The sequence below is a fragment of the Odontesthes bonariensis genome, chromosome 22 (assembly GCF_027942865.1).
Source record: "Odontesthes bonariensis isolate fOdoBon6 chromosome 22, fOdoBon6.hap1, whole genome shotgun sequence".
Taxonomy (NCBI): Eukaryota; Metazoa; Chordata; class Actinopteri; order Atheriniformes; family Atherinopsidae; genus Odontesthes; species Odontesthes bonariensis.
In genome coordinates this window covers 5692118-5718905 of record NC_134527.1, presented here as the reverse complement: position 1 = coordinate 5718905, position 26788 = coordinate 5692118, and the positions used below count along the sequence as shown (strand labels likewise).

General features: G+C 40.1%; 2 protein-coding genes across 2 annotated transcripts; both read right to left on the bottom strand.

The window, feature by feature from the left end:
* Positions 1–1719: 1719 nt before the first annotated feature.
* LOC142373310 (collagen alpha-1(II) chain) lies at positions 1720–17454 on the bottom strand. Its single transcript, XM_075456512.1, has 11 exons — positions 17410–17454; positions 17076–17129; positions 13288–13341; positions 9874–9891; positions 9680–9733; positions 9437–9499; positions 8137–8302; positions 5974–6083; positions 3756–3836; positions 3486–3668; positions 1720–2805 (listed from the first exon to the last, which is right to left on the bottom strand). The coding sequence occupies exons 1-11, from the start codon at positions 17446–17448 to the stop codon at positions 2656–2658; spliced, it is 972 nt and encodes a 323-aa protein (XP_075312627.1). The 5' UTR covers positions 17449–17454; the 3' UTR covers positions 1720–2655.
* Positions 17455–20747: 3293 nt separating this feature from the next.
* On the bottom strand, positions 20748–25161 carry LOC142373309 (uncharacterized). Its single transcript, XM_075456511.1, has 9 exons — positions 25057–25161; positions 24876–24929; positions 22407–22460; positions 22263–22316; positions 21856–21963; positions 21689–21742; positions 21509–21562; positions 21284–21337; positions 20748–20840 (listed from the first exon to the last, which is right to left on the bottom strand). Exons 1-9 carry the CDS (start codon positions 25159–25161, stop codon positions 20748–20750), a joined length of 630 nt encoding a protein of 209 aa, XP_075312626.1.
* Between the last annotated feature and the right edge of the window lie 1627 nt (positions 25162–26788).

Here is a 26788-nt window from a genome sequence, read left to right as displayed (position 1 = left end):
TGTGAAGATTGAATGCTTTTATAAAAATTCTACTCTAATCAAATATTGTGAAAGAAGTAAAAAAAAAAAAAGAATAACCTTCCCTCCCAGTCTGCAGCATTCATAGCTGCAAGCTGGAGACACAACGGAATTAATACAAGCTAGAAGTTTTAGGAAATTGTGCGAAATGTTATATCCAGACAACTGTGAGGAACTATGGTTCATATGAATGTGCATCGCTGTTAAATAAGTAGATTTTTCATTTTTTTTCACAGATTTATCAAACAGCTTTTTCAATATTAAAGGGGACGTATTAAGAAAACAAACACACACCTTTTACTTTGGTGCCAATTAGGTTAGAAAAGGTCTCAATCAATGAGCTGTTCAGAACTGAAGGTTAACGTTAAGTCACAGAATCAGCTCAGGGGAGGAATCTGTTTCCATCCACATCTTGCCATACCACCTTCGCTGTAACTCGGAAGTTGGAACTTCAGCACCTATATAGTTAGCTTAAGAAACATAGGAGCTAAGAATGCTCTTCAAAAATAACAAAAGAAAGACTTTATTTGGTGATGTTTATGTCTGGGGAAAGACTTGAAACGTAGACCTTGGGTTTCCAGTCTCGGAAAGCCAACTAATTTGGGACGATTTCTTTGATATTTTCCAGTTGGAGGTTGAATATTCCCATTTGCTATCCAATGCAACATCAAGAGGCACATAGGAGTGCGACACACCACCAAAAGAAACTTGTAAACATCAGTGAAACATTGGCTGTAAAAGCATGAGAGGAGTGGACCGACGACAGCACCGGGTTTGTCAAGTATTACCTGCAGGTACATTACATGGTTGCATTACTGTAGCGTTTGTGCCGGTAGTTTTGTGTTTTAACAACCTGGACGACATCAATGCATGACTTGTGAAAAAACTGAGTCTAAAAGAGGGTTCCTTAATGACCGACTGTGGCCAAACTGTAGACAAGAGACTTTTTTTTTTTTTTAAACTATCGAAAATGTTCAAATAAAACTGCCAGTTAAGTATTTTCTGTCCGTTTGATGAGTGGTAGTCTGAGCTCTGTTTGCTAATGAGCTGCCAAGCTAGGCACTGAATGCTCTTTCACGTGGTAATAATTCACACCAAGGGATACAGTAGCTGTATGGACGATCACAAAAGAGACACCAAGCAGCTGGAGTTGAGTAAACCCTCTTAAAGGGGTAGTTTGCCTCTTTTGATATGAAGCTGTATTACATCCCATACTAGCAATATTATTTATGAACATTTTCTTAACCCCTGCTGCGTCCTGTGAGCAGAGTTCCAGCCTCGTTTTGGTGTTGATGAAAGTAGTTGGCTGGGGCCACAAAAATAAAGCGTTTTGCGTTCAAAAGAGTAATACATTTGCATCACAAAATCGTTCTCCAGGAAAAAGTCAGACCTCACAATCGCTTGGCCCTATTTTCTCTCCCTTCGTATCACTGCCTGCTGCCGCCTGCCAATAACCACGCCTGTTACGGTGTTTACTGCTCGGTCTGCAAATGTATTACTCTTTTGAACGCATATTGTTATGAGAAGCAAAACGCTTTATTTTTGTGGCCCCAGCCAACTAGCCGGACTACTTTCATCAACGCCAAAACGAGGCTGGAACTCGGCTCACAGGACGCAGCAGGGGGTAAGAAAATGTTCATAAATGATGTTGCAAATATGGGATGTCATACAGCTTCATGTCAAAAGAGGCGAACTATCCCTTTAAACCGGCTGCTATGAACAGAGCTGTACAGAATTGCCTGAACGGAAAGCTATTGTACTGTCTCTTTGTGGAATTTTGACCAAAACATGCCACAAATATTTCATTTAGACCTTAGTAAATTATGTAACCTTGTGAAAAAAAATGGCATCCGTCCCCATTAACATTTCTTAAGTGTTGTTTTAAAGATTTACTATAAAACTGAAAAACATACTGTGGCAAAGGCAAATTAAGTGCCGATGCGTGTTATCACTTACATATCATACCTGAGATACAAAAAAACCAAACAATTATATGAACCTTTAAAAAAACAATCAACGCTTTGCATTTAAAAAGTGAGGAAAGTTAGTTAACAAACAGCACCGAGTTTGTGCAAAATAATGAGCGTCCCTTTCTGTTGGGTTTCGGATTGAAGTTGGTGTTTAAGAGGAAACTAGATCAGCACCTTCAGTGAAAGCGATTCATCTGGGTTCACTTACAGAGGCATACAGTGAGTGTGAACTGGCCTGGTAACATAGGACCAATGGGATGACACAAGACTGCCCCCAAGGACACGTCGTTAAGGGGTCACGTCTGACATTTATATACACAATGAACACGCCATGACAGAATCCCTAAATACACAGCAACGATCATACAGTACAAAATATTGTATGTAAAGGATAAAAACATACATATTTAAATTATTTCGTACAAGATAAATGTCTCTGTAAACAAAATTGACTTCTCCCATGAATAAAAGCACTCGTGTCCAGTCAAATTCATTCATATCGAGTCACTTAACTTGTGAGATTTACTCCCCCAATACAAGAGGAAAAATAAGTAAATCTTCAGGGATCGGAAAAGATGCTCCAGTTGTCCTCTCGTCCATGTTTCAAATAAAAGCTTTTACTCTTGGATTTAGGAGTCCTCTGGGACAGCGCAGCTTTCTCCCACCTTTAGCTGAAACACACAGGTCCGACTGTGAAAGCAAACTGGTGCGTAAAGTTTCCTCCTCCCATCAGCGCCACGTCTCTGAGAGGAAGCAGCTGGAGGTCCTCAAACTCAAACACAGACTCCCGAGAACTGGGAGCAGCCTCTTCTCCGGCCTGACGCGCATAGAAACAGATCACAGGACATGCTTTTACTTTTAGGCTCATTGTCAGAACACTTTTTAAACAACACTTAGAATATTTTTCTTGTTTAATGTAGAGCTGGGCGAGTTAACTCGTTAATTATTTAACGTCGATAAATATTTTATATAATATTATTAAAATAATTTTCATATATAAAAATGATTATGTATATATATATATATATATATATTTATATTTAATATTTTTATTTTATTTAAATATTTTAAAATATCACTTAAAGGCAAAACACACAACTGATAGCAGCAAGTCATTCAAGGAAACAGACAGTGGAGCGAGGCTTCTACATAAAAACTACAGAAAGATGCTGATGTTAAAAGTGTGTTTGCACAACAAATGTTATGGCACTTTCATTCATATGGCAGCACATTTAAAATAAAACTAAATGCTAAAAGCTATACACTACTTTTGAATTAATTTTTGGATTTTGCGTACAAATGCGATTAATCTTAATTAATCAGGGAAATCATGTGATTAATTGGATTAAAGATTTTAATCGTTGCCCAGCCCTCGTTTAAGGTAATCTTTAAACTCCATCACTCCTCTGTGGGATAGCATTCTTAAGACATTCGGAGTATTGTTACACTCCTTAAAGACCTGAAAATGGATTTTTTTTTCTTTCTTTTTTTACATACCATACAATCTTGCAGCATTCCGAGATAACTTTGCTTCCTTGTGTCGGTGAGGAATTTCACCTCTCTGTCCATTTGGCCCAACCTGTGCCCTGGATGGCAGGAGTAGGTCACCCTCTGTACAGCGGTGATGCTGTGCAACCTCAGAAAACGCATTTGGACCACGTTGGTGCCTGGATAGTGAAACTAATAAAAATACAATTAACATCTGACTTGTATGGCCTTAGAATAAAGGCGAGTCACTGGTAGTTTTATCAGAAGGTATTCGATTACCTGAAATCCCTGATCCTGCCTGCTGAGCCACTGAAAAGATCCCTCTTCAGAAGAGTCTTCCACCCAAGCTTTCATGGGCAGCTGTGGGCAGAGCAAAGAGACTGACGGTTATTCTAGGAAAGATGCGTTGACCTGATATTGTTTCCCACATTGCTCTCAGGTTGAGTCTGAATGAAATTGGTCATCTTAAATGAGAAACTGACAATCATTTATGCAGACAAAAGCACGTAAAATAACAATAACGATGGATGTTGTTCACAGGGCCTGAAAAGTAACCCACCTTGGTGGTTTTTCTATGATGTTGCATTACAATTTGTAGTTTAAATGGCTATGTTTGGGACTTTACGAAATGTACTGACACAATCGTCCAAAGTGGTGAGGTGGAAATGAAATGAAAATGAAAAATAGGGCTGGGCGAGTTAACTCGTTATTATCGCGTTAACTCGTTAATTATGTAATGCTGAAATATTTTATTTCGCATTAACGCAGGTTTTATTTATTTCTTTATTTAAAAAAAAAAAAAAAAAAAAGTTAAATATTTTTTTTTGGGGGGGGGGACTTTTGTGCCTTTAATGGATAGGAAAGTTCAGAGAGACAGGAAGCAGGGGGCAGAGAGAGGGGGAACAACACGCAGCACGGGGCCGTCCAATATGGGACTCGAACCGGGGCCAGCTGCAGCGAGGACTATAGCCTCTGTACATGGGGCACCTGCTCAACCCACTACGCCACGTTTCATTATTTATTTTATTATTGTAAAAGTCTGTTGCTCACAGGCTTTTATTTTGTAAAAGTCTGTTGCTCTCTGCTGTGGAACAGGAAAAGAAAGTAATCGGCGGATCCACCAAACATGGAGAAGGGTACGGAACTTTTACTCGGCCATTTTCATTTTAAAGTTCTTCCAGACGGCGGAGTCGACAGAACCAAAGTCATCTGTAAACTCTGCCAAGTTGAATTGTCTTCTCAGCGTAGTAGTTCCAGTCTAAAATATCACTTAAAGGCAAAACACACAACTGATAGCAGCAAGTCATTCAAGGAAACAGACAGTGGAGCGAGGCTTCTACATAAAAACTACATTAAGGCTACGTTCAGACAGCACACTGAAGTGACCCAAATCCGATTTTTTTGGCCCTATGCGACCTGTCTCTGATCTTTTCATGACAGTCTGAACAGCACAGATCGGATTTTTTCAAATCCGATCCAGGCCACTTGGATATGTGGTCCTAATTCCGATACGTATCTGATCTTTTTCCATGCGACTGCAGTCTGAACGGCCAGGGTGCATTTATACGACGTACGCTTCTGAAAAGCCGCTCACATCACAGTCCCACCACTCCTGGCTACGACGACGCACCCAAACGTGTCTTTGGATAGACGATGCCACTGCCCCACTAAAGGCCAGGGCCAAAAGCCTAGCTCTTGTTCTTTTTAATATCCTCTTTAAAATTATGCCGTGATTAATGTGCTGGCTCCGGCTGGACAACAACTTTAAAATCGCAATATATGCATTCCTACTCTTACCATCCATGTTTACTTCCGCAAACACTGGGCACGCTCGCTGCGTATGACATCATCGTACGCTCTTGTGCGCATGCGGGATAGTATGGGGCGGTAAGCAGTTCACACAGCAGGCCACATACAGGTCGCATTTAATTGCAATGTGAACGACCTTACAAAAAAATCTGATTTCACAAAAAAATCGGAATTGAGCATCAAGGCCAGCAGTCTGAATGTAGCCAAAGATGCTGATGTTAAAAGTGTGTTTGCAGAACAAATGTTATGGCACTTTCATTCATATGGCAGCACATTTAAAATAAAACTAAATGCTAAAAGCTATACACTACTTTTGAATTCATTTTTGGATTTTGCGTACAAATGCGATTAATCGTGATTAATCAGGGAAATCATGTGATTAATTAGATTAAACATTTTAATCGTTGCCCAGCCCTAACAAACAAATGTCACATGATCTCAGTATTTATACACCAGTTGAGAAAGGCACCAGAGTTTCTTTGAGTAGGGAGAAAAAACTAAATGGAAATTTCATGCAAGGTTAGAAGCTGAGTCACAGGCTGCAAGCGCAAGTCTGTCATGAATACAACATTGTGTTGTGACTGATGATTCACTAAATCAAGGCTGAGGTGCAACAATATGGCTGCATTAGGTCAGCAGGCATCATTCACCCAAGTTTTAATATCCAGCTCGAGTCCCGTCTTTATACCTGAGAGTTTTGAGGATGGAGGCAGGTCTGTTTTGATGAGGAAGAGAAGCTGCAGTAGGCTAGCAGAGCGTCGGCCGGGCTGCCCTGGTTGGGGTCGATGTAATACATCCCTGCAGAGGTAAGGGTTAGCAAGAGCTCAGTAAGATCCAAGTATTATGGTGAATACTGACAGTAAGACACAAACTATACAGGAAACACGGCCGCTCCAACATACCACACTGAGAAATTAAAGTGTGAAAAACTGTGGCTGCTAAATAGAGACTGAAGTAGTACACTTCATCAAATATCAATTTAAAATACAGTAGTACTACTACAAAATGTCCAATATTGTTCCAAAAGTACATCCTCTTTCAATCCCAGGATTTATATATATATGGTCACATATGAACAACAAGACAAAACATGTAACATATAAGCCCATGTCATCATCAATTTAACAAAAACTTGAAAAGCTGAAAAACTCGAGGGCTCTTAGAAGCAGCTTCAGCAGCAACAGCTGGAAGTTTCATCCACTGTTTGGTGTTATCAGCCTCTAACATTGGGGAGCAATTTTGGTCCACTCTTCTTTACAAAGTTGCTTCAAAGTTGACCTCTCTTAAGTTCCCAACACAGCATCCTGGTGAGGTTAAGGTCTGGACTTTGACTGGACCATTGCAACACCTTGATTCTTTTCTTTCTCAGATATTGTAGATCTGCTGCTGTGCTGACTCTAGAACACTTTGGTATCCAGAGGAGTTGATGGTGGACTCAATGACTGCAAGGTGCCCAGGTCCTGTGGCTGCAGAACCAGCCCAGATCATCAGCCCTCCACCACCGTGCTTGACTGCTGGCGGGAGGTGTTTGTGCTGATATGCTGTGTTTGGTTTCCTCCAAACGTGCTGCTGTGCATAATGAGCAAACATCTCCACTTTGGTCTGCTCTGTCCAAAAGGACATTGTTCCAGAAGTCTTGTGGTTTGTTCAGATATTACTTTGTGAACCTAAGCTGTGCTGCCATGTTGTTTTTGGTTTGAAGACTGATTCTCCGAAGATTTCTCCTGGCAAAAGCTGCAAATAGGACAGTCCGACTTCTGGCAACTTTGTTACTGTAGCATAATGGACTCTAAATCTAAACCCTTTCCAGTTTGATGTGCCAGAACAACTGCTTCTCTAAGATCATTTCTGGTGTCTTTCCTCCTTGGTATTGTGTTAACGCACACCTGAGTGTTCCAGAGCAGCAAACTGACAAAACTTTTTCTATTTTCCTGAATGCCCATAGAAGCAGTAAGACTTGAGTGTCACACACACACTGCTTCTGCATCTTGGCTTAGTTTTTGTTCAATAAGTAATGACATGGTGTGATGCGTCGCAGTACAGTTCATCTGATGTTATCTAGCTTTAAGAACTGGAAAGAACCAGATCATTTTTATAACGTCCCCATACCTCAAAACTGAAGGAGAATGCGTTTCCTTCTTCATAAGACTATGCATGCCTTTGGTGACAACTGGCAACAGAAATACTGAAATATTTGACATTCAAATATGCTTAACTGAATTCAATCATAGATGTAAAGTGAAGCTGAAGTAAAGCAGTGAAACAGTGCATAGAGTACAGCTGGGATTCAAATAAAAGTCATGCTTCAAGCTGAAGTGGGGAAAGCTTAGAAAACCAATAAGATTAATAAATTACCATTTTCATAATTTATTTTCTCAAAATCTACATAATTCTTACTGTAATAGATCGGGTGCTGAAATTATGATAATACCACTCTGCAGCGTTTCCTCTAAAGAATATGAGTCATATAAATGACCCTGAGTAGGAGTATTGTATTGCATTGCTGCCTGTTTTTGACACTGAAATGTGAGAATTGTGGATCGCTGACTTGTTGAATATGAGCAGAGAAGCTGCAGGAATCTCAGATTTAAAAAGTCTATTATGAGCGATGTCTGCCCGACTCTCAGGACCAAAACCTTTCCAAGTAGAAGCTTTAAAATTCAGTTGATGAAAGTGTGTTCTGATCTGATTAGTATTGGAGTTGCTTCGTGTACTGACGAGGTTTCACACATCTCAGTGAAACCTTGTTACTGGTTTAGAATAGAAGGCATAAGGCCAAAATTGCAGCTTAGCTGAGTGACCTGCAAAACGCAGGATTTTGGCGTGGCTTTACAGAATCAAAGTTTCTGACCGCTGCTGTATTCGGGGTGACAGAGCCAGAGCTCCAGACAGGTGGTGGCAGGATGCTCCTTGCTGCCATCGGGGGGGTCCAACATCAGCTGAAGCTCCTGCTGCAGAGAGTCCAGCAGCGTCTGGATCAGGGGGTAGTTGGGCTTGTCAGACATGTACATCAGCTTCTGCACGAGAGAAAAATAAGAAAAGAAAAAAAAAAAAGGAAAGAAAAGAAAAGAAAAGAAAAGAAAAAAAGATGCATTTAATATTGTGCTTCATTTAAAATGTAAACTCAGTATATTCATCGAGAGGAGCCAGACGAGGTGGCTCGGGCATCAGGCCCCTCTCTTGTGGAATAAGCTGCCAGTAAATGTCCGGGAAGCAGACACCCTTTCCACTTTTAAGACCAGGCTTAAAACTTTCCTTTTTGATAAAGCTTATAGCTAGGGATGGCTCAGGTGATCCTGAAACATCCCATAGTTAAGCTGCTATAGGCTTAGACCTTTCCTCACTTTACTCTCTTTTTCCCCCGTTTAATTTCTCAAATGATATTATGTACATGTGACATTATTGAGGTCATTAACTGGTGTTTCCCTGTTCCAACAGGTATCCTTTGAATGGTGTTACAGTGGGTTTTTTCCCCTCTTTTCTGTCTTCTCAAACCCCAGCTGGTGGAGGCGGATGGCCACCCTTCCTGGTTCTGGTTCTGCCAGAGGTTTCTTCCTGTTCAAAGGGAGTCGTTCCTCTCCACAGTCGCCTCAGGCACGCTCAGGACGGGAGATTGGACTGAAGACAAGTTTCTGTGCAATCTGTTGGTTTCCTTAGCTAGGAAACTGTTTTTGAATTGGCTCTATATGAATGAATTGGATTATTTTATAAATAATTATTATTACAATGAATTGAATTCCAATTGGCTTGAACTGGACTTTATTATTTAAGTGCCGTGAGATGACATTTGTTGTATTTGGAGCTATATGAATAAAAATGAATTGAATTGAATTGGTCAGGTTGCCTCCTGGACGCCTCCCTGGTGAGGTGTTCCGGGCCCGTCCCACTGGGAGGAGACCCCGGGGAAGACCCAGATGATAGATGAATGGATGTGTTTGTGACTGTTTTTTCATTTGATCCTATGTCTATTCAAAGCACAAATAAGATCCTTTGGTTAGACTATCATAACCATGACAAATGTATGGAACTACGGATGAAAACTAGCTTTTTAGCTATAATCCGGCATATTTACATTTGTTTTTATATTGATGTTCATTAATGTGCATTGTCCCTATTCAAATAAATAAATAAAATTAAATTAAATGACTTGCCTTAAGCTGAACCAAGGTGATGTTAAGTGACTGTCCCGGTGGACCGGGAACCCCCGGTGGACCCTAAAATAAAACGTTGAATCATTAACGAGCACGTCAAAAGAAATTGATAGAATCTGCTTTTTTTTTTTTTTTAAATTGAAATAGCCCCTGATTCACTGTATTAAATATAAGCTAAATTTACTTCATCTCAGAGCCTGTAATTGTAGAAATGTAGTAAACTGTAGGAAACTGGAAACTCACTGGGAGCCCCCTCCTTCCAGGCAGCCCGGATGAACCTTGGTAGCCTTTCAAACCCTGCATGGAAAATTCAATTTCATCAGCACACCTTCATATAAAAAAACACACGGATATGGAAAGAAATAGTCTTGCAAGTCTTGCAAAAAATCCGCCGGATAGTGTTGAGATGAAAGGTGTTATAAAAATGATAACCCTACCTTCAATCCAAACAAACCCTGCAACACAGAAGAGAACAGAAGGAGAGAATGTTTTTATGATTTTGCTCTATGAAGTCATTTAACGTCAAAAATTTTGGAAATGCCTTTAACTTTCTGTGGAGGTTCTTAGTCAGTGGGGTGATGGGGCGGTGTTTGAATGAAAGCTTATTGAAGACATTTCACCTCTCTTAAAGGCTTCTTCAGCTCCACCTGACTGGTGGGGAGTTTCAGGCTTATAATCTTCTGTTGGGGGCTTTTGGATGAGAGGTGAAATGTCATCAAGAACCAAGAGAGGATATCCACACGCCTTTTATATAAATGTAAATGTACTTTATACAGCCCTTTACAGACAATCCTTACAGTTTACCAAAGTGCTTTACAGCAAGTAATAGATAAAGAGAAGAATAAGTAAAAAACAAAAACAATAAAAGAACAGTGACAGCAATAAAATACAACAAAATCGAATAAGATAAAATAAGATAAAAGTGTCATCATACTACTGGGTATTAATATTATTTCTCATTTTGAACAGGAGCTCTCCTCTGCTCCAACATAGCCCCCTCCCTTTTTTTTTTGTTTTAAAATCCATGTATCTATTTTTATTTCTTTATTTTTTTATTATTATTGTATTATTGTTGTTATTTTCTATTTGTTCATTTATTTTATAGTGTCTGGGCCACATGGGTGGTGGTATGTGTGATGTTTTGTATTAGGGTGATTTGTCTTGTTATTATTTGTCTATAGTTGAGACAGATATTTGTACATATATCTTGAGTCCTGTTATTTTGTTATTCAAGGTAAACACAAGAAACTTGTGCTAAAGAAAAAAAATTAAAAGGACCAGACTCGGTGAGTAATTCCCTATACTCCCTATAGACCAGTGAGCAGTGCTGACCAACATATCATTGGGGTCATCAGGTGGGGACCTTATTAATGGGATGTTTGTTGTTTGAATAGAAAAATCAATAAAAATACTTTGATTATTATACTACTGAGTATTAAAAGCAATCCTAAATAAGTAGGTTTTTAGCCTAGATTTGAAGGGGCCCAGGTCAGAAATAAGACGCAGCTGTGACAAATCAGATGATGAGGATCATCATCGGTCCCAAATCCCTCATCAAAACCGCCCCCCAACTTCAGTTTCACCATCAACAACACCACTTTGTGTCCCTCCACTCACATCCGCAGCCTCGGAGTCATCTTTGACAACAACCTCACCTTTGAACACCACGCCAACCATATCACAAGAACTGCCTTCTTCCACCTGATAAATATTGCTCGTCTCCGCCCATCACTCCCCGTCTCTGCCGCTGAACCTCTCCTCTCTGCCTTCATCACATCGAGACTTTATTACTGTAGCGGCATTCTTTACGGTTCATCATCCAAAGTCCTCAATAAACACCAGCACATACAAAACTCTGCTGCTCGCCCGCTCACCCGTGACCACATCACCCCAGTCCTCCAGAAGCTCCATTGGCTCCCCGTCCCAAAACGCATCCATTTCAAAGTCCTCCTCCATAACCAGGCCCCCCTGCTACCTCACTTCTCCATAACCAGGCCCCCCTGCTACCTCACTCGTCCCCGCAGCCTCCGCTCCTCTGAGGCCAACCAAGCACCGGACCTGGGGCGGCGGAGCCTTCTCCATAGCTGCTCCCACCCTCTGGAACACATCCAAGGCTGCACAGATCTCGCCACATACAAATCACGTCTTTTTAGATCTGCTTTTAACGTGTGATTAATGTCCCGTGTCGAGTACTTCTGTGTTCTGATTTTATGATTATTGTTTGATAGCCTGTAATTCAAGTTTTCTTATTTGATGCTTTTAGTCTTTTACTTGTAAAGTGTCTTTGAAAAGTGCTATAGAAATAAAAATGTATTATTATTATCATCCATAGCACTACAGATTTTATAGTCTTTTTATTTCATTTTTAAATGTTCTATTTTATCAATACCTTGGGTTAAACATAGTCAGTGAGTTCCTGAATTTGAATGAATTAACATCCCGTCAGCTTGGGAAACGAGTAGTTGGCCGACAGGTGAAAGTCTGCACTTTACTAGAATATCAGGGGCTGTTATAAAACAATGGCCTGCCACTATCCACCACTGCACACTATTTGTTTTTCACACGGTCTATTATAAGCGATGCTGACACATAAACGACTTTAATAATAAATATAAAATATTTACTGTATAAAAGGCACATTGAATATGATGAATATAACTAGGGCTGGGTGAGTTAACTCGTTATTATTGTGTTAACGCATTAATTATTTAACAGCGACAAATATTTTATTGCGCATTAGCGCAGGTTTTATTATTTATTTTGATATTGTAAAAGTCTTTTGCTCACAGGCTTTTATTTTATAAAAGTTGGTTGCCGTCTGCTGCGGAATCGGAAAAGAAAGTAATCGGCGGATCCACCAAACATGGAGAAGGGTACGGAACTTTTACTCGGCCATTTTCATTTTAAAGTTCTTCCAGACGGCGGAGTCGACAGAACCAAAGTCATCTGTAAACACTGCCAAGTTGAATTGTCTACTCAGCGTAGTAGTTCCAGTCTAAAATATCACTTAAAGGCAAAACACACAACTGATAGCAGCAAGTCATTCAAGGAAACAGACAGTGGAGCGAGGCTTCTACATAAAAACTACAGAAAGATGCTGATGTTAAAAGTGTGTTTGCACAAAAAAATGTTATGGCACTTTCATTCATATGGCAGCACATTTAAAATAAAACTAAATGCTAAAAGCTATACACTACTTTTGAATTAATTTTTGGATTTTGCGTACAAATGCGATTAATCGTGATTAATCAGGGAAATCATGTGATTAATTAGATTAAACATTTTAACGTTGACCAGGCCTAAATATAACACTTCCTTCTCTGTTTTTTATGTTAACATAGAAAAGTTAGTAAGAATCTGAAAGAAAAACACTAAAATGTATTTAATAAAAATGTCAATTTCTTTGAATTTCTTGTTTCTCTGACACCTCTGTCTTAATTTCATCTTTGCACACGTCACCCAGCTGGACAGCTCGTGCTATTGGCTGCGCAGCACACAGTATTCGATGGGAGAGCACAGCCCTGACTGGATATCGAATGGCCCGCTGAATAATGCTGCCTTGTTTGACCAAGGTTATTACCACCGCTCCACGCTTCCCTTCCAAGCATGGAAAAACTTTCACACCAGTGTTTGGTTTGTCCTCCCCAAGTAGGACAGGTGAGGAGTCATCTTTGCAGATAAATTGCTGTGTCTACAGTAACGGAAACCCAATTCTTATTTATCACAGCAGTTATTCCCTGATGAATCCATAAATATTAACATCACACTGCACTGCTGCCAACAGATTAAACTAAATGTTAAACACTGGGACTTTTTTAAGATGTAACTTTGAATTTTAAGAGGGTACTTACAGGCATTCCAGGCATCCCTGGTGTACCCCTTCGACCTGGTGGACCAATGTTTCCCTAAAAAAAACAACACAGAAAATATAGAGGAGATATACACGTTGTTTTGGTGGTAACAACTCAAAAGATAATAAAACATACAGCAGCCTAAAACTGCTCTCTGCATTAATGTAGACTAGATCTGTTTAAGACCCAAGGAACTGTATGCAAGAGTTACAACTGTACTAATAAATCAGTTTGGACATTAACTTAACCTTTTCAGCTCTAAAATACAAAGTGTGTGTAATGTCTCCAAACTGAGTCCATGAATAAACAGAACAGGTAAAGGAGTGTAGGAGTGTGTGGAGCAGGGGCGCAACTACCTACTTTCTGAGGGGTATGCAGAGGCATGACCGGCAAAATGTACAACATCTGAACAACAGTTAGTACTTAATGTATCAATGTTACCTCTAAATACAAAGAAACAGAGAGAGACAGCCGTTAGAAGACTTTCTTCTGCAGGTTTCCTTCTGATTGATTTTTTTAACACATATTCAGCGGCAGGATGTTCATCAATTAGCCTACTGATAATGAATTATGAGAGGCATTTTTCGGATTAAGAGCGACTCATCATTTATATTTATATGTAGATAAAATATGTGATACTCACAAGAGTTCCTGATTATTTATTTATACACTCTTTATGATAATCCACAGACATATAGGGGAGGCAGCGCAGCCAAGAGAAACGTTACAGCCCGTCTGGCACCAACAACCATGCCACATTTCTCACTTAAATCCCCTTTTTTCCCCATCCTGGTGGAAGAGTTGGAGTTGTCTCGACCACCTCTAAATGCATTGAGTTGCGGCCATGCGATCAGCTGTTTGCATTAACTGAACAGGCGAGGCTCCAGCTTCATGTAAACCTAGAAAAAGGGGCTGCAAAGTGTTGCTTGTTGTCCAAGGATTCTATTCATTCATTCTTAGGCCAGAAATATACTTGCTTTTGATCATACACGTGTTTATGCCGGCTGCCTCTTTGTTTGGAGCATCCCTTCCTCAACAATTAGCGCTACGCGCTTGCAAAGCTCATTTTGCTTAAAAAGGGTGTTAAAAAAAAACAAAAACAAGCCGAAATGTCATTTTTCCACTAGCTCGGCACAGCTCGCCACGGTTCGGTTGCTAAAACGCCCTGTGGCTTTTTGTCGCACAGAAGGCAAGAGAAGAGAGCCAGAGAAGACTCCTGGCCGCCAGAAAAAAAAAACAGTATTGAAAAGTACCGGAGAGTTTTGTTACTAGCTTCAAAAAGACGACGTTTGGAGGTAAGCTAACGGTTGCTAACGCTAGCTTTTTTTTATTTTATTTTATTTTTATTTTTTTTTATTGCATATTGAACACAACATATACACAGGAAAATATTACATCACAATAGGACAAAAAGTAGTTACAAAAATAAAATATATTTCACCGTTTTAAGTTAGAGATCCATGGATCTCTTTATTATTATTATTATTTATTATTATTGTTTATGCATAAACAAAATAAGTGAAAGGGAAATAAAATAGAATAAAATATGAGTAAAATAAAAGAGCTCGAGGTATATGATTTAAATTAAATTATATTCTTCACATAATCTTCTTGTTTTGCTGGCTTTAGAATTAATACAATTTTCCAAAGATCCTAAATAGGATGAAAAGAGTATTTTAAATACAGTAATGTTTGGATGCTGGTGTGTAAATTGGTTGATAACAAATAATTTCCCTGGATTTCTTTCCTCATTTTGTGTCAGACCAAATAAAACATGCTGGATGTTCAGTTTGTAATAGAAGTCAATTTTGTTGTTTATAAAATTATTTAGGTCAATCCAAAAGATATGAGAGTAGTTGCAATCCCAAAATAAATGACATATTGTTTCATCTGCATTGCCACAGAAGGAACAGTATGTGTCAATATTGATCTTGTATTTTATAAGAAGGGTCTTGACTGCATAACATCTGTGGAGCAATTTAAATGTAACTTCTCGTACCTTATTTGTAATAAAAAAATTCCCTGACAAGATCCAAGTGTTTTCCCAATTTATGTTATTATAGACATTATTCCAATAAAAAACGGCTGCAGGTTTAGAAACAATGTCTCTTTGAATAATATTTCTAATGCACTGATTAGTGGCTTTATCACTCAATAAAGGACATAGGTTACCAATATATATGTCATCAGGCATTAAGCCTGGAATAATACAGCTTTTACCTTTAGGAGCAGACAACAATAATCTAACTCCATCTGGTATTGCATCGAATACAACAGAATATTCTCTTGGTGTAACAGGGAAACCATATGTAGAAAGAAATTCTTCATAAGTTAATAGTTGACCATTGTCATTCAGCAATTGACTGACAAGTAATATTTTATTATCAATCCATCTTTTAATATATAAAGATTTGTCCTTAAATCTAATGTCTTGATTGTTCCAAATGAAATATTTATGGGGAGAAAAATTATGTGAGTACATCACTGACCAGGATAATAAAAGTTGTCTATGAAAGTTGGACAGTTTTATCGGTAATTTGGAAACATTGTAATCTCAGTAGAAAATGCAATCCTCCAAGTGAGTTAAAAATATGCGCAGTAATAAAGTTCCAGATTGAATTGGGATTTTTAAAGAAAAGTTTGATCCATTTCACTGTAAAAGATGAGTTTAAGGAGGTGAAGTCTAGAGAATTGAGACCACCAGAACATAACTTATTTATCATGACATTTTTCTTAATATAGTGTATTCTCTTTTTCCAAATAAATTCAAATAATATTTTGTCAATTTTTGTGCATATGTCTTTTGAGACATCAAGTGCCATAGCCACATATATAAGTCTGGAGAGGCCTTCAACTTTCGCCACCAAGGATCTTCCAGTAATGGACAAATCCCTTTGAAGCCAAACGCTAGCTTTTATCATCCGCGTTATGACGCTTCCAGTGACGACACTCATCGCCCAATCAGTGGAAGGCAGTCGGCTGACGTCACGTTTCAGTAACGCTTCGGCCCGCTTGGAACCAGGGCTGAGGTGGTACGAAAAATCATCCCAGTTGCAGGTACGGCGTAGCCTAGAAATCTAGACGCCCCTAGCGACTGCAAATTGAATTTGCTCCCGGGTGAGTCTAGTCAGTTGTGGTCGTTTTGCGAGGCTGAAAATTAAAAACTTAATCAGGCCAATCAAATCGTGAGGAGCAGGGTTGGAGGCCGGGCTACCTAGTGACGACAGAGGTGCGACGTTTCAGTGTGTAGTTCCAGAGAGAGGTAAACAATGGCTGCGCCCAGCGAACAGTCTTTCCAGTTGGCTTTGGCAGCGACTCTAGAAGATTTTAAATATACATTTTTCTTTGCGAGACGAACAGATAACTGCACTTAAGTTTTTCTTGAAAAAAAAAGAACGTTTTCGGAATTTTGCCCACCGGGTAATATTATTTCCTCTCTGACATTAGACTACACTCCACCATGTACTTTCCGTCGCGCTGACTGTTAAATAAAGAATACCTACTTGAAATTATTTGCCCCCATTGCTTTGGCGCCCTCTAGTGAAGCGCACCTATGCGCTGCATATAGTGCATACCCACTTTTTGCGCCACTGTGCAGGAGTACACAAACTACTCAGGCTCCACCCATTGCCTAAACTAGAGTTTTTCAGAAGAGAGAACATGTTTGACAGAAACAATCTCCTGTTGTGTGATACGTGTATGAAAAGGCAACACCAGACAAAGTCCAGGCATGAGTGAACAGATATTGCTCACAGTTAATCAGTGAATACATTTTTCATATTGCATACCTGTTCTCCCTTTAGACCAACTGGTCCTGGCAAACCAACTGGCCCACGAATATCCTGACAAGGACAATCAGAAAGCATCAGTGACTTTATGCTTCCAGTTTTCAATTTCCAAATAGGCCTGATGAATGAAAACAGGAAGTAAGGTGTTCCTTACTCAGACTGAAGCATGACATGAAAATCTTTGTGTTTTGTTGTTTCCAGCATTTCCTGACATTGTTATAGTAACACTGATGTGGGGATTAGCTGGACACCACTGGTTGGTTTTCCATAATCCCACAGAGAAAGTATCACCAGCATATGTTACATGAACAAATCCAATCATGGCAGGACCTACCTTTAAGCCATCGTGTCCAGGTGGTCCTGGCAGACCCATGTCTCCTTTCTCACCCTGAGGACACAAGCGCTGCCGTTAAAACTTGGCCTGCAGCCCAACAGCGGGCGGCAATGATGACAAATTAAAGTAGAAAGTGGCTGAAAGTCCTGGTTCAAGCGCTCTCGATTGGGTCGGGCCCCTGAGGAATTTTGTACCGGCCCTTAGAGTGCACTGTAATTACTACATATGGATAGTCTCATATAGGGCATGACTATGACTAACTGTACATTCTCCTGTGCAGTAGGAGGCGGTGTGCGCACGTTTAAGTGGGAATCATCAAAAGTGCAACGCTCTGACTTGTTTCCTTCAAACATGAAGGTTGGCTAACAATTAGGGCTGGGCGAGTTAACTCGTTAATTATTTAACGCCGATAAATATTTTATCGCGCATTAACGCAGGTTTTTTATTTATTTTATTATTGTAAAAGTCTGTTGCTCACAGGCTTTTATTTTGTAAAAGTCTGTTGCCGCTTGTTGCGGAACCGGAAAAGAAAGTAATCGGCGGATCCACCAAACATGGAGAAGGGTACGGAACTTGAATTGTCTTCTCAGCGTAGTAGTTCCAGTCTAAAATATCACTTAAAGGCAAAACACACAACTGATAGCAGCAAGTCATTCAAGGAAACAGACAGTGGAGCGAGGCTTCTACATAAAAACTACAGAAAGATGCTGATGTTAAAAGTGTGTTTGCACAACAAATGTTATGGCACTTTCATTCATATGGCAGCACATTTAAAATAAAACTAAATGCTAAAAGCTATACACTACTTTTGAATTCATTTTTGGATTTTGCGTACAAATGCGATTAATCGTGATTAATCGTGATTAATCAGGGAAATCATGCGATTAATTAGATAAAAAATTTTAATCGTTGCCCAGCCCTAATAACAAGACAAAACTGTCTTAAAAACAGGAAAAGTTGCCTCAGAAAACAGGCAGTTCAACAATAAATGGACAGAGAAATACGAGTTTATTGCTGTTGATGCGAATCCTGCGTGCTTAATCTGCCTCGCCGTGTGTAAAGAGTAGAATTCGAGAAGGCATTTCAACACAATGCATGCTAACTTTGATGCTACTTCCCCACCGGGCTCTGCCGCTCGGAGGCTTACGTTTTGTTACGAGCAAAGGCGTTGTATATTGTTCCGGGCTGCACGGATAAGGAGAGAGCAGCAGCACAAAAGTGGACAAAAGTTGTTACAGTAGTTCTCCGTGTTTGGATTTATGTGCATATGTTGTTCTGCATTTACAAAATAGAATATATTGACTCCTTCAATACGTTGTTGTAATTTCTTTATTTGTTACCGTGATTACTCTTATTCTCCGGCCCATTATTTAGCCTCAGATTCATGAACTGGCCCCAATTCCAAATTAATTGAATGGCCCTGCTCTATTAGGTTTATCTGCAGTTTCAACAGTAGGTTAATGGAGCAGAATGTAGACCACATACAGAGAAGATGTGCACAGTTAAAACTCCTCTGGCCAGTATGGATGGATTCTGCAGGCAGAATTAGTTCCCTTTTGTTCCTCTTATGTGTCTGAATGAGACCGCCTGATGTTTTTATGCATTCTAACTGACACCAAAGCTACTGTAAAAGTACAAAGTTATGATACAGAGAACTGTCAATGAAAGATGTTTGCTTCTTATTAGATTATTTTATTTCCTGGTAAAAAGTAACGCCCACAAATCCTCTGTGATAAATGGAGCTCTTTATAAGTGGCCAAAGAGGAAAAGCCAATATTTAGAAGTCATGTTTTACTAAACTGTGAAAGATACGATTTACTTGATAAGAGTAAATATACAAAATCTAAAAAGCCACAAATTAATTTCACCCTGATCATGAAACACAAGCTCACCTGGTTTATTCTTCTAATACGATGAAAATATGCTGTTTGCCATACAATTCATGGCCTCATGTATCATGAATAAAACCAACAAAAGTGTCATCAAACACCTGATCTAGTGAGTCAGAACGCAACGCTAAAATGTTCCTCTATGTTGAGAATTTATTTGTTGCCAAGACATTATTTGACAAGAATAAATAAGTTCATACAAGTTGAAATATAAGTTAACATTAATATTGATAAAACCCAGTTCATGCAATGAATATGTGGTTAAAAGGAGACTGAATTTAATTTATTTGTAGTTGCATTGAAAGGACTTCACTACCCAAGATGTTCTAGGAGCAGAAAGGTGAACGTGACGTGATTACTGTATGTTTTTTCCTTTGTTATTAACTAAAGTACGTCAGAACTGAAGAAAACGTCTCGCTTCGTCATTCTTAGTCTATAAATTAATCTACAATACTCTAAACTGGGCGGATATCTAATCAACAGTGTTGATATTCAACAACAATTGTGAATTCTGTGGTCTCTACTGGCCTATTTTTAGGTTATTCCGGGCCTAAATGGATAATTTAAAAAAAATACACTCACTGATAAACCGGAACAAAACCAAGTCGGGCTGGAAGGAGCATTTCATGCATCCACATGCAGCAGAGTTCTTCTACCAACGGAGCGAGTTTTGCTTCCACAAACAGAATCTTGCCAGACTGTGTCGGGTTTGGATTTAGATGCAAAGCTGTTCCCCCCCAACACCGCCTAAGTTTACCTGTTTCCCCTTTTCACCTTGATCCCCCGACTCTCCAGGGATGCCAGGGAGTCCCTTGGTGAAAAAACAAACACTTTAGATAAAAATGAACTGTTGTTACAATATCCATCCCTTTGAGGATCTTTTTCCCTCCTAATAAATGAACGGGACAGGTTATTGGAGGGGACATTTCAGAGTTAACGGGCGCATATTGTAGCTGACTTACGATGAACCCCGACCACCCGGGGAGGCCTGCAGGTCCAACGTCACCTTTTTCACCCTTAAAGACAAAACACAAACCACTGTTGGAGCTCATGTGATCATGTGAGCGGTAGTTTGTTGTTGTAGTTTGTTTGTCGACGCCCACCTTCGGCCCTGTGTCTCCTCTGTTCCCCCTGGCTCCGGCCTTCCCCCGTTTTCCCTGCGGATCAGTTTTACGTCTTTGTCAACAAATCAAAACAATAAATGTGAGAATACACATGCATCTGCCTCATGTTTTATGGATGAATCCGTTCCTGCAGGGACTGTCAGAGCACCCGTTTTTAGCTACTTCTTATTCTATGAAAACATGGAACAAGATCGATGCCATTTCTTTGTTTTGAAGTCTAATTAAAAGGCTCTTTTTTCCTGGCATTAATATTACAAACAGAGAAAATGACTCAATATTTATTGGGTTCATAACTTCCATATTTTTTTGCATGCTAAAATTTGACCTACTTAAGGTTCCTAACACCAAAGCAGGGTGGTCTTACCCTTCGTCCAGCGTGACCGGTCTTCCCTGGTGGTCCCATCTGACCATCCTCTCCCTGTTGGAGTATAATGCAAAGTGGTCAGATTAGTATTTCTCAGGGAAGATTCTGTCTGGATGAGGGGATGGTGCAGGTTCTGCTTGTTTGGAGTGAGCGGTTTGAATAAGAAGAGCCCAAATTCATTACATTCACACTGTATCAAGATTAAATTCCAACTAAAATGTCACGTTGGAGGGTTGAAACTGCAACATAATGCCATCTTTTGTTAGAGAAGTGGAACTGCAGCTGGAAAAAAGAGCACCGAGAGCTGAAAGGCACGTGGGCTTAGTGGGCTTAGCTCGAGAAAAAAGATGGAAACAGACGAGCTATTTCCAGCTCCGTGTGCGATATTAATCTTTCTATCCAATCCACAGGACAAAAATAATAAGTGTGACTTACAGGATATCCGCTTTGTTTACATGTGCACCTAATAACTGCATTCACTTTCACATAGATTTTACCTGCTCTCCTTTGGTGCCCTGTTTCCCTTCAGGTCCTGGTTTTCCTTCTGATCCCTACGTTACATAAAATCCCCCAAAAAATGTTAGTTTAAATGACAAACTGTGGTGCTACAAAATATGGGAAAACAACAAGAGGGATGAATACTTTTACAAGATACTATATCTAAAATGTAGCTGAGGGAATAACTACAACTTCCTCATTTGTAGTGTTTTTCTGGCACTTACTGGAGCCCCTATGGAACCTGGAGGACCCTGTTGTCCCATTGCTCCAGCTGGTCCCTAAAAAACAAGATGTAATAAGCACAAGTAACAAGGTTAGAAACAAATAAATTATAAATTTATAAAGCAGTCTTTGACACTGAAAACAAACAGATTATTGATGCTACTCAATGGTTTGGTTTTCACCTCGTCCCCAAGCAGGCCTGAAGGACCCTGGTTTCCTGAAAAGCCATCCTCACCCTGCAAACAAAAAAAAAAAAAAAAGAAAATCAGTATTACTGATGTAGTTGTTGGATATTTGTACACAGACATGCACTGGAATTAAATACATGCAACATGAAAACTTTACTTACCTGTTCCCCTGATGGGCCCGGAGCGCCTGGCTCTCCCTTCAGTCCTTGTTCCCCAGGCTCTCCTTTGGGTCCCAGATTACCCTGAGGTCCAAATTGTCCAACCGGACCCTGCCATGCAAGTGTCACAAAAAGTTTAGTCTTTTTTCTTTAGGAAATATTTATTATTTGTTTTTAAAATGTAAATTCATGGAAAATAATGCCATTAAAAACCAGATTTTGAGACCAAACACTAAACTTTTCTCAATGAAAATTTATTATCACTTTTGAGTCAAAGTCGTGAGGAAAGTAAGGACCACTTTCCTTCTACTTGACCTGATTCGTGTGCATCAGATGATCGTAGATACGTTATTGTGCTTACAACATTACTGTTAATGACCAAATACTAACAATTTCCTGAGGACACTTACGGGTGGTCCCGGCCTCCCACCGTCTCCTCTGACACCACGAGGTCCACTCACTCCCTGTGGAAGTGGGAATCAGAAAAACACTGATCGAAAAGTTTCCTGAGGTAACTGTGCAGTGTTGGACAGAAAGTGCAAACAGAAGCTCACCTGAGGACCCTCTGACCCTGGTGGTCCAGGGATGCCTGCGAGCCCAGACTCCCCCTGAAGAGATGGATGGAAAAGCTTCAGTATCACTGCTTTCACATTGCGTCTAAAGGCTGAAGCAGACATTGATTATGTTGTCACCAGAAACAAATGCTAACAATTTCTCTGGTTTAAATAGCCTATTTGTATTGTTTTATATTTGATTTATTTTAAAATTGTACATTAGAAAAGCGTCTTTGTGATATTCTGTTTTATTTACTGATGCATAGTTATAGTTCTAAGATTTTCTATTAAAATAAAGTCAACAATGACATTTTTTGTGTTCTCTTTTTATTCGGAAAAGTATCAAAGTATCGAAATACATGTTGGTATCGATACCAGTGTTGGTATGAATGGTAGAACAGGGGTAGCGTTAGAATTGTCCACACACAGAATCTCCCACCTTGTAGAAATGAAAGAATCTGCCGCCATGTTGGCACCTTAACAGTACTGAGCAGGAGATTTTATTGTGGATGATAGTAACTAACGCTGGTCTTTGTTTTGTTGTAAACTGTTGAACTTTTCTACTTTCATGGCTGTTTGTGTTTGGAAGGTGAATGATATAAAGTAAGCTAAACCTAATTACCAATAAATTAGGGCCCGGACTTTAACGTGTTAATTAAGAATAAGTAATTACACCAAAATGATTTAATACGGAAGCCCAGAGCGGACGTGGTACGCATAAACTTTTTTCTGATGGTTTTCTCGAGATAATGAGATAATTATGGCGTTATCTCGAGAAAACAATGATCGTTTTCTCGAGATAACGAATTAATTTACCGATGGTTTTCGAGGCCACTTTTTCTCCCCAGTCCGCCCCTGTTTTTATGTGTTTATACGTATTTCTGGCAAAGGTTTTTACCCATCTTTACCCCCCTTTCAATGAAAACTGAATAAAGTAGCCTATGAATCAAACATGGAATGTGGAGCGTTTGTGAAAATGCACAAAGCAAATCCCGCTGGTGTGACGAGCATTTAGTTTTCTCGAGATAACGAGTTATTTATCTCGTTATGTCGAGAAAACGATAACGGCACCTCTCGTGCATCATCGGTAACCATGGAGACGGCCTGGTCCCCTCAGGTGGTCACTGATGAAGTCGACTATATCATCAGGATCACTGAGGTGTAAACGCCTGCTGAGCTGCAGTCGAGCCGGCCGTCTCCTTAAATGACGCGGGCTGATATGAAAGTTGTCTCTACAAGACAAACAAACTGCGAACACATAAAACACATATAAACGGGCGGACTGGGGAGAAAAAGTGGCCTCGAAAACCATCGGTAAATGAACTTGTTATCTCGAGAAAACCATCAAAAAAAAGTTTTTACGTACCATGTCCGCTCTGGGCTTCCGTAGTTTAACGTATTTTAATTTCAATTATTTTTGCACCGCCGAACGTTTCTCACTGAATGAGTTTCAGGCGAATCGATAACACTGGGGCACCAACTAACGTTCATGACTTCAGCCTCTTCAAACATTAAAGAAGAGGCTGGTGAGACCGCTTTGGTTGGGAAATTTTGTTTTAAAAAACAGACAGATGGAGGCGTTGATAAGAGCACGGTTGTGTGCAAATTATGCAACCAGGAATTCGCATATCCAGCCTCTAGTATCACCTCAATGCAAAACATATAGCAGCTAGAGTGGAAGCTAGCCAGGACGACTCGGACAAAGACCCTAACCCAATCAGATGACTAGTTTCAGGGTCCACGTCTGAAAAAAATCGTCTGACACAACATATAAGCTGCCATGCAGAAAGACGGTGAAAAAAAGAAGTTCTCACTATTTTAGGTCAAATATTTATGTGATTAAAAATGCGATTAATTCATTACAAAGCCTCTGATTAATTAGATTTTTTTTTTTTTAATCGAGTCCTGGCCCTACAACAGATATGGTTAGATAGGTTCCATGCAGCTGAGGCCGGTTGTTGTTTTTGCTGCATGAGCAACAGGCTGTTTTCTGCAACCCTTCACCGTTCTAACTTAGAACTATATGAAAAATAATGCACCAAACATAACTTTGTGCCACCACACAGCAAAATCTAATAACATTGCTTTCAAGGTCCAGTGTTAATGTAATAGTGTCGTCCAGTGTCACGAATTGCAAACTGCAACCAAAGCGTACCCCTCCCCCCACAATGCAAATGGCCCACTCCAGAGCCAGTCTTTGGTTTTGTCACTCCTGAGCTACCGTAGCAACATGGCGGTGCAAAAATAACAGTCGGGGAGGGAGAGCAACCCGTGTCATTGGACATAAACTTCTCAAGCTAAGACAATGAAATTACAACAATTTCCTTCTGATTTAACAACAATGAAAACATAGTTATGATTATCATATTGGTTTTTCTGGCAATAATGACACACTGGAAACAGGAAAGTGATAGAAACCTGGTTATGTTACAAACTTGTAACTTCACTTTTAAAAAAAATGCTAGTAACCTTTTCTCCCTGAGGTCCATCTAGCCCTGGAGGTCCCAGTGGACCTTTGGCCCCCTGAAACAAGAAGATAAAAGCACACAGAAACATCAGTCAGAGGGCCAGTAAATGTCAGCTGTGACTTGTTCTGTAAAAGCTAATTCAAATAGAACTCTGATGCTACATATTCTGGTAAAACGCTCACCTTAAATCCTGCCAGACCCGCTGGACCCACCTCACCCATCAGCCCTGGTTCACCCTGTTTAAGGACATCAGGAGGTTTTCCACTGATAAGTTCGATATTATTCATGCTGATAAATCTTATCTAATGGTGTTTGGTGATGCTAGTCCCTCATACTGCTGGTTATCTCCTCATATTAAAGGGCAGCAGGCAAAACTTCTTTGTCAGATTACTTCATTGTTGGTAATCATTACATTTTCATCCAACTGGACATCAAAAACTAACAAAATAATTGGTTGAATATAAGTAGAGGAAATTTCCTCCATTCTCACTGTCAATGCCTTAAAACCCAAAGTTAGGAGCACCATTAAAATAATCCAACAAAACCTAAAAAGAATTCACAACTGTGAGGGAGAATATCTCTGCTTACCATCAGTCCAATGTGGCCCTTCTCCCCGTTTGGGCCCCTTTTACCATTTTCTCCAATGGCCCCCCAGGGGCCCTCTTGACCAGTCAAACCAGGAGGTCCAACCTGACCCTGCCCACAACAACCACAGTCTGATTAGACACTTCAAAGAGATCCTCATGGAGAATCAGATATGCATCCGCCTCATCGGACAGTAATGAGTAAGTTCAGTTCACCTTCTCCCCTTTGGGTCCAGGACCCCCAGATTCACCAGGATGCCCGACATCCCCCTGCAGAAGATGAGTAAACTGAGGCTGAAGAGCTGTCAAAACAACCTAATTCAGTTCTACACTATCAGGAAATGAACGTTGAACAATTTTCCGTCTTTATCCATGTTCAGCTCAACCACCAAGAGAGTCTGGAGGAAAAACCACCATGACGTTCAATAATCAATAAGCAGCTGGAGCACAGTGTTGTAGGAGAATCATTCGTAAAACCTACAGTTATTTAGCAAAAGGCTGTCATCTAGAGATTTATATTCAATGTGGAAACCTCATGTACAGATTGTGTTGCACATATTTCATCCAGCTAGCGGTGAGGACAGAGCTGAAGCCGTGCCAGCTTGGCTTTGTTGCATAATTGAGATACGATGGCCTTTATGAATAAAGCAGTTATTCATGTGCATCCCGCTCTGCAACGATCATCTTTGAGTAAACAGCGGACGAATGCACCCACCTCTTTACCAGCTGGTCCCGGTGGTCCCTGTAGGCCTTTTATGCCCTCAAACCCTCTGTCTCCTAAGGGCCCCTGAGCACCAGGCTTCCCAGAAGGACCCGCATCCCCCTGACAGAGAGGACAACAAAGATGCCGACTTCAGATACAGATCTTTTTCTTTTTACATGGCACTGAAAGGATCGGATTATTGGCTAAATTACAATAAGACTGAGTTATTAAGTGCATGTAGACACCTTAATCTGACAAGAAATTGGATCGGATTGGATTAAGACCCCGAGATAACTGGGTTGAAAGTTAAATTAAACCTGCTTGTAGACGCTGAAGCTCGTGGTGAATCAGACTTTGCGTTCTGCGCATGCTCCAGATGTTTTCCCGGGGTCGTGACCCGGAAGTCAAAGGAGACGATATTCCTGATGTTGTCGCCGTCAGAAAGAAACAAACAACGCGATGGAGAATGCTCCATTGGGCATCGAGTTTGTGCAACAAGCAGCTCATCACAGACCAAATGTAGAGGGACGTAGTTTCATCTTGCTCTGCGTTCTCCATCTTTCTCCAATGCCTGAGTTTGTTGTTGTTGTTGGTGGTGAAGAGGTCAACAGGAAGTGGCTCTATTAG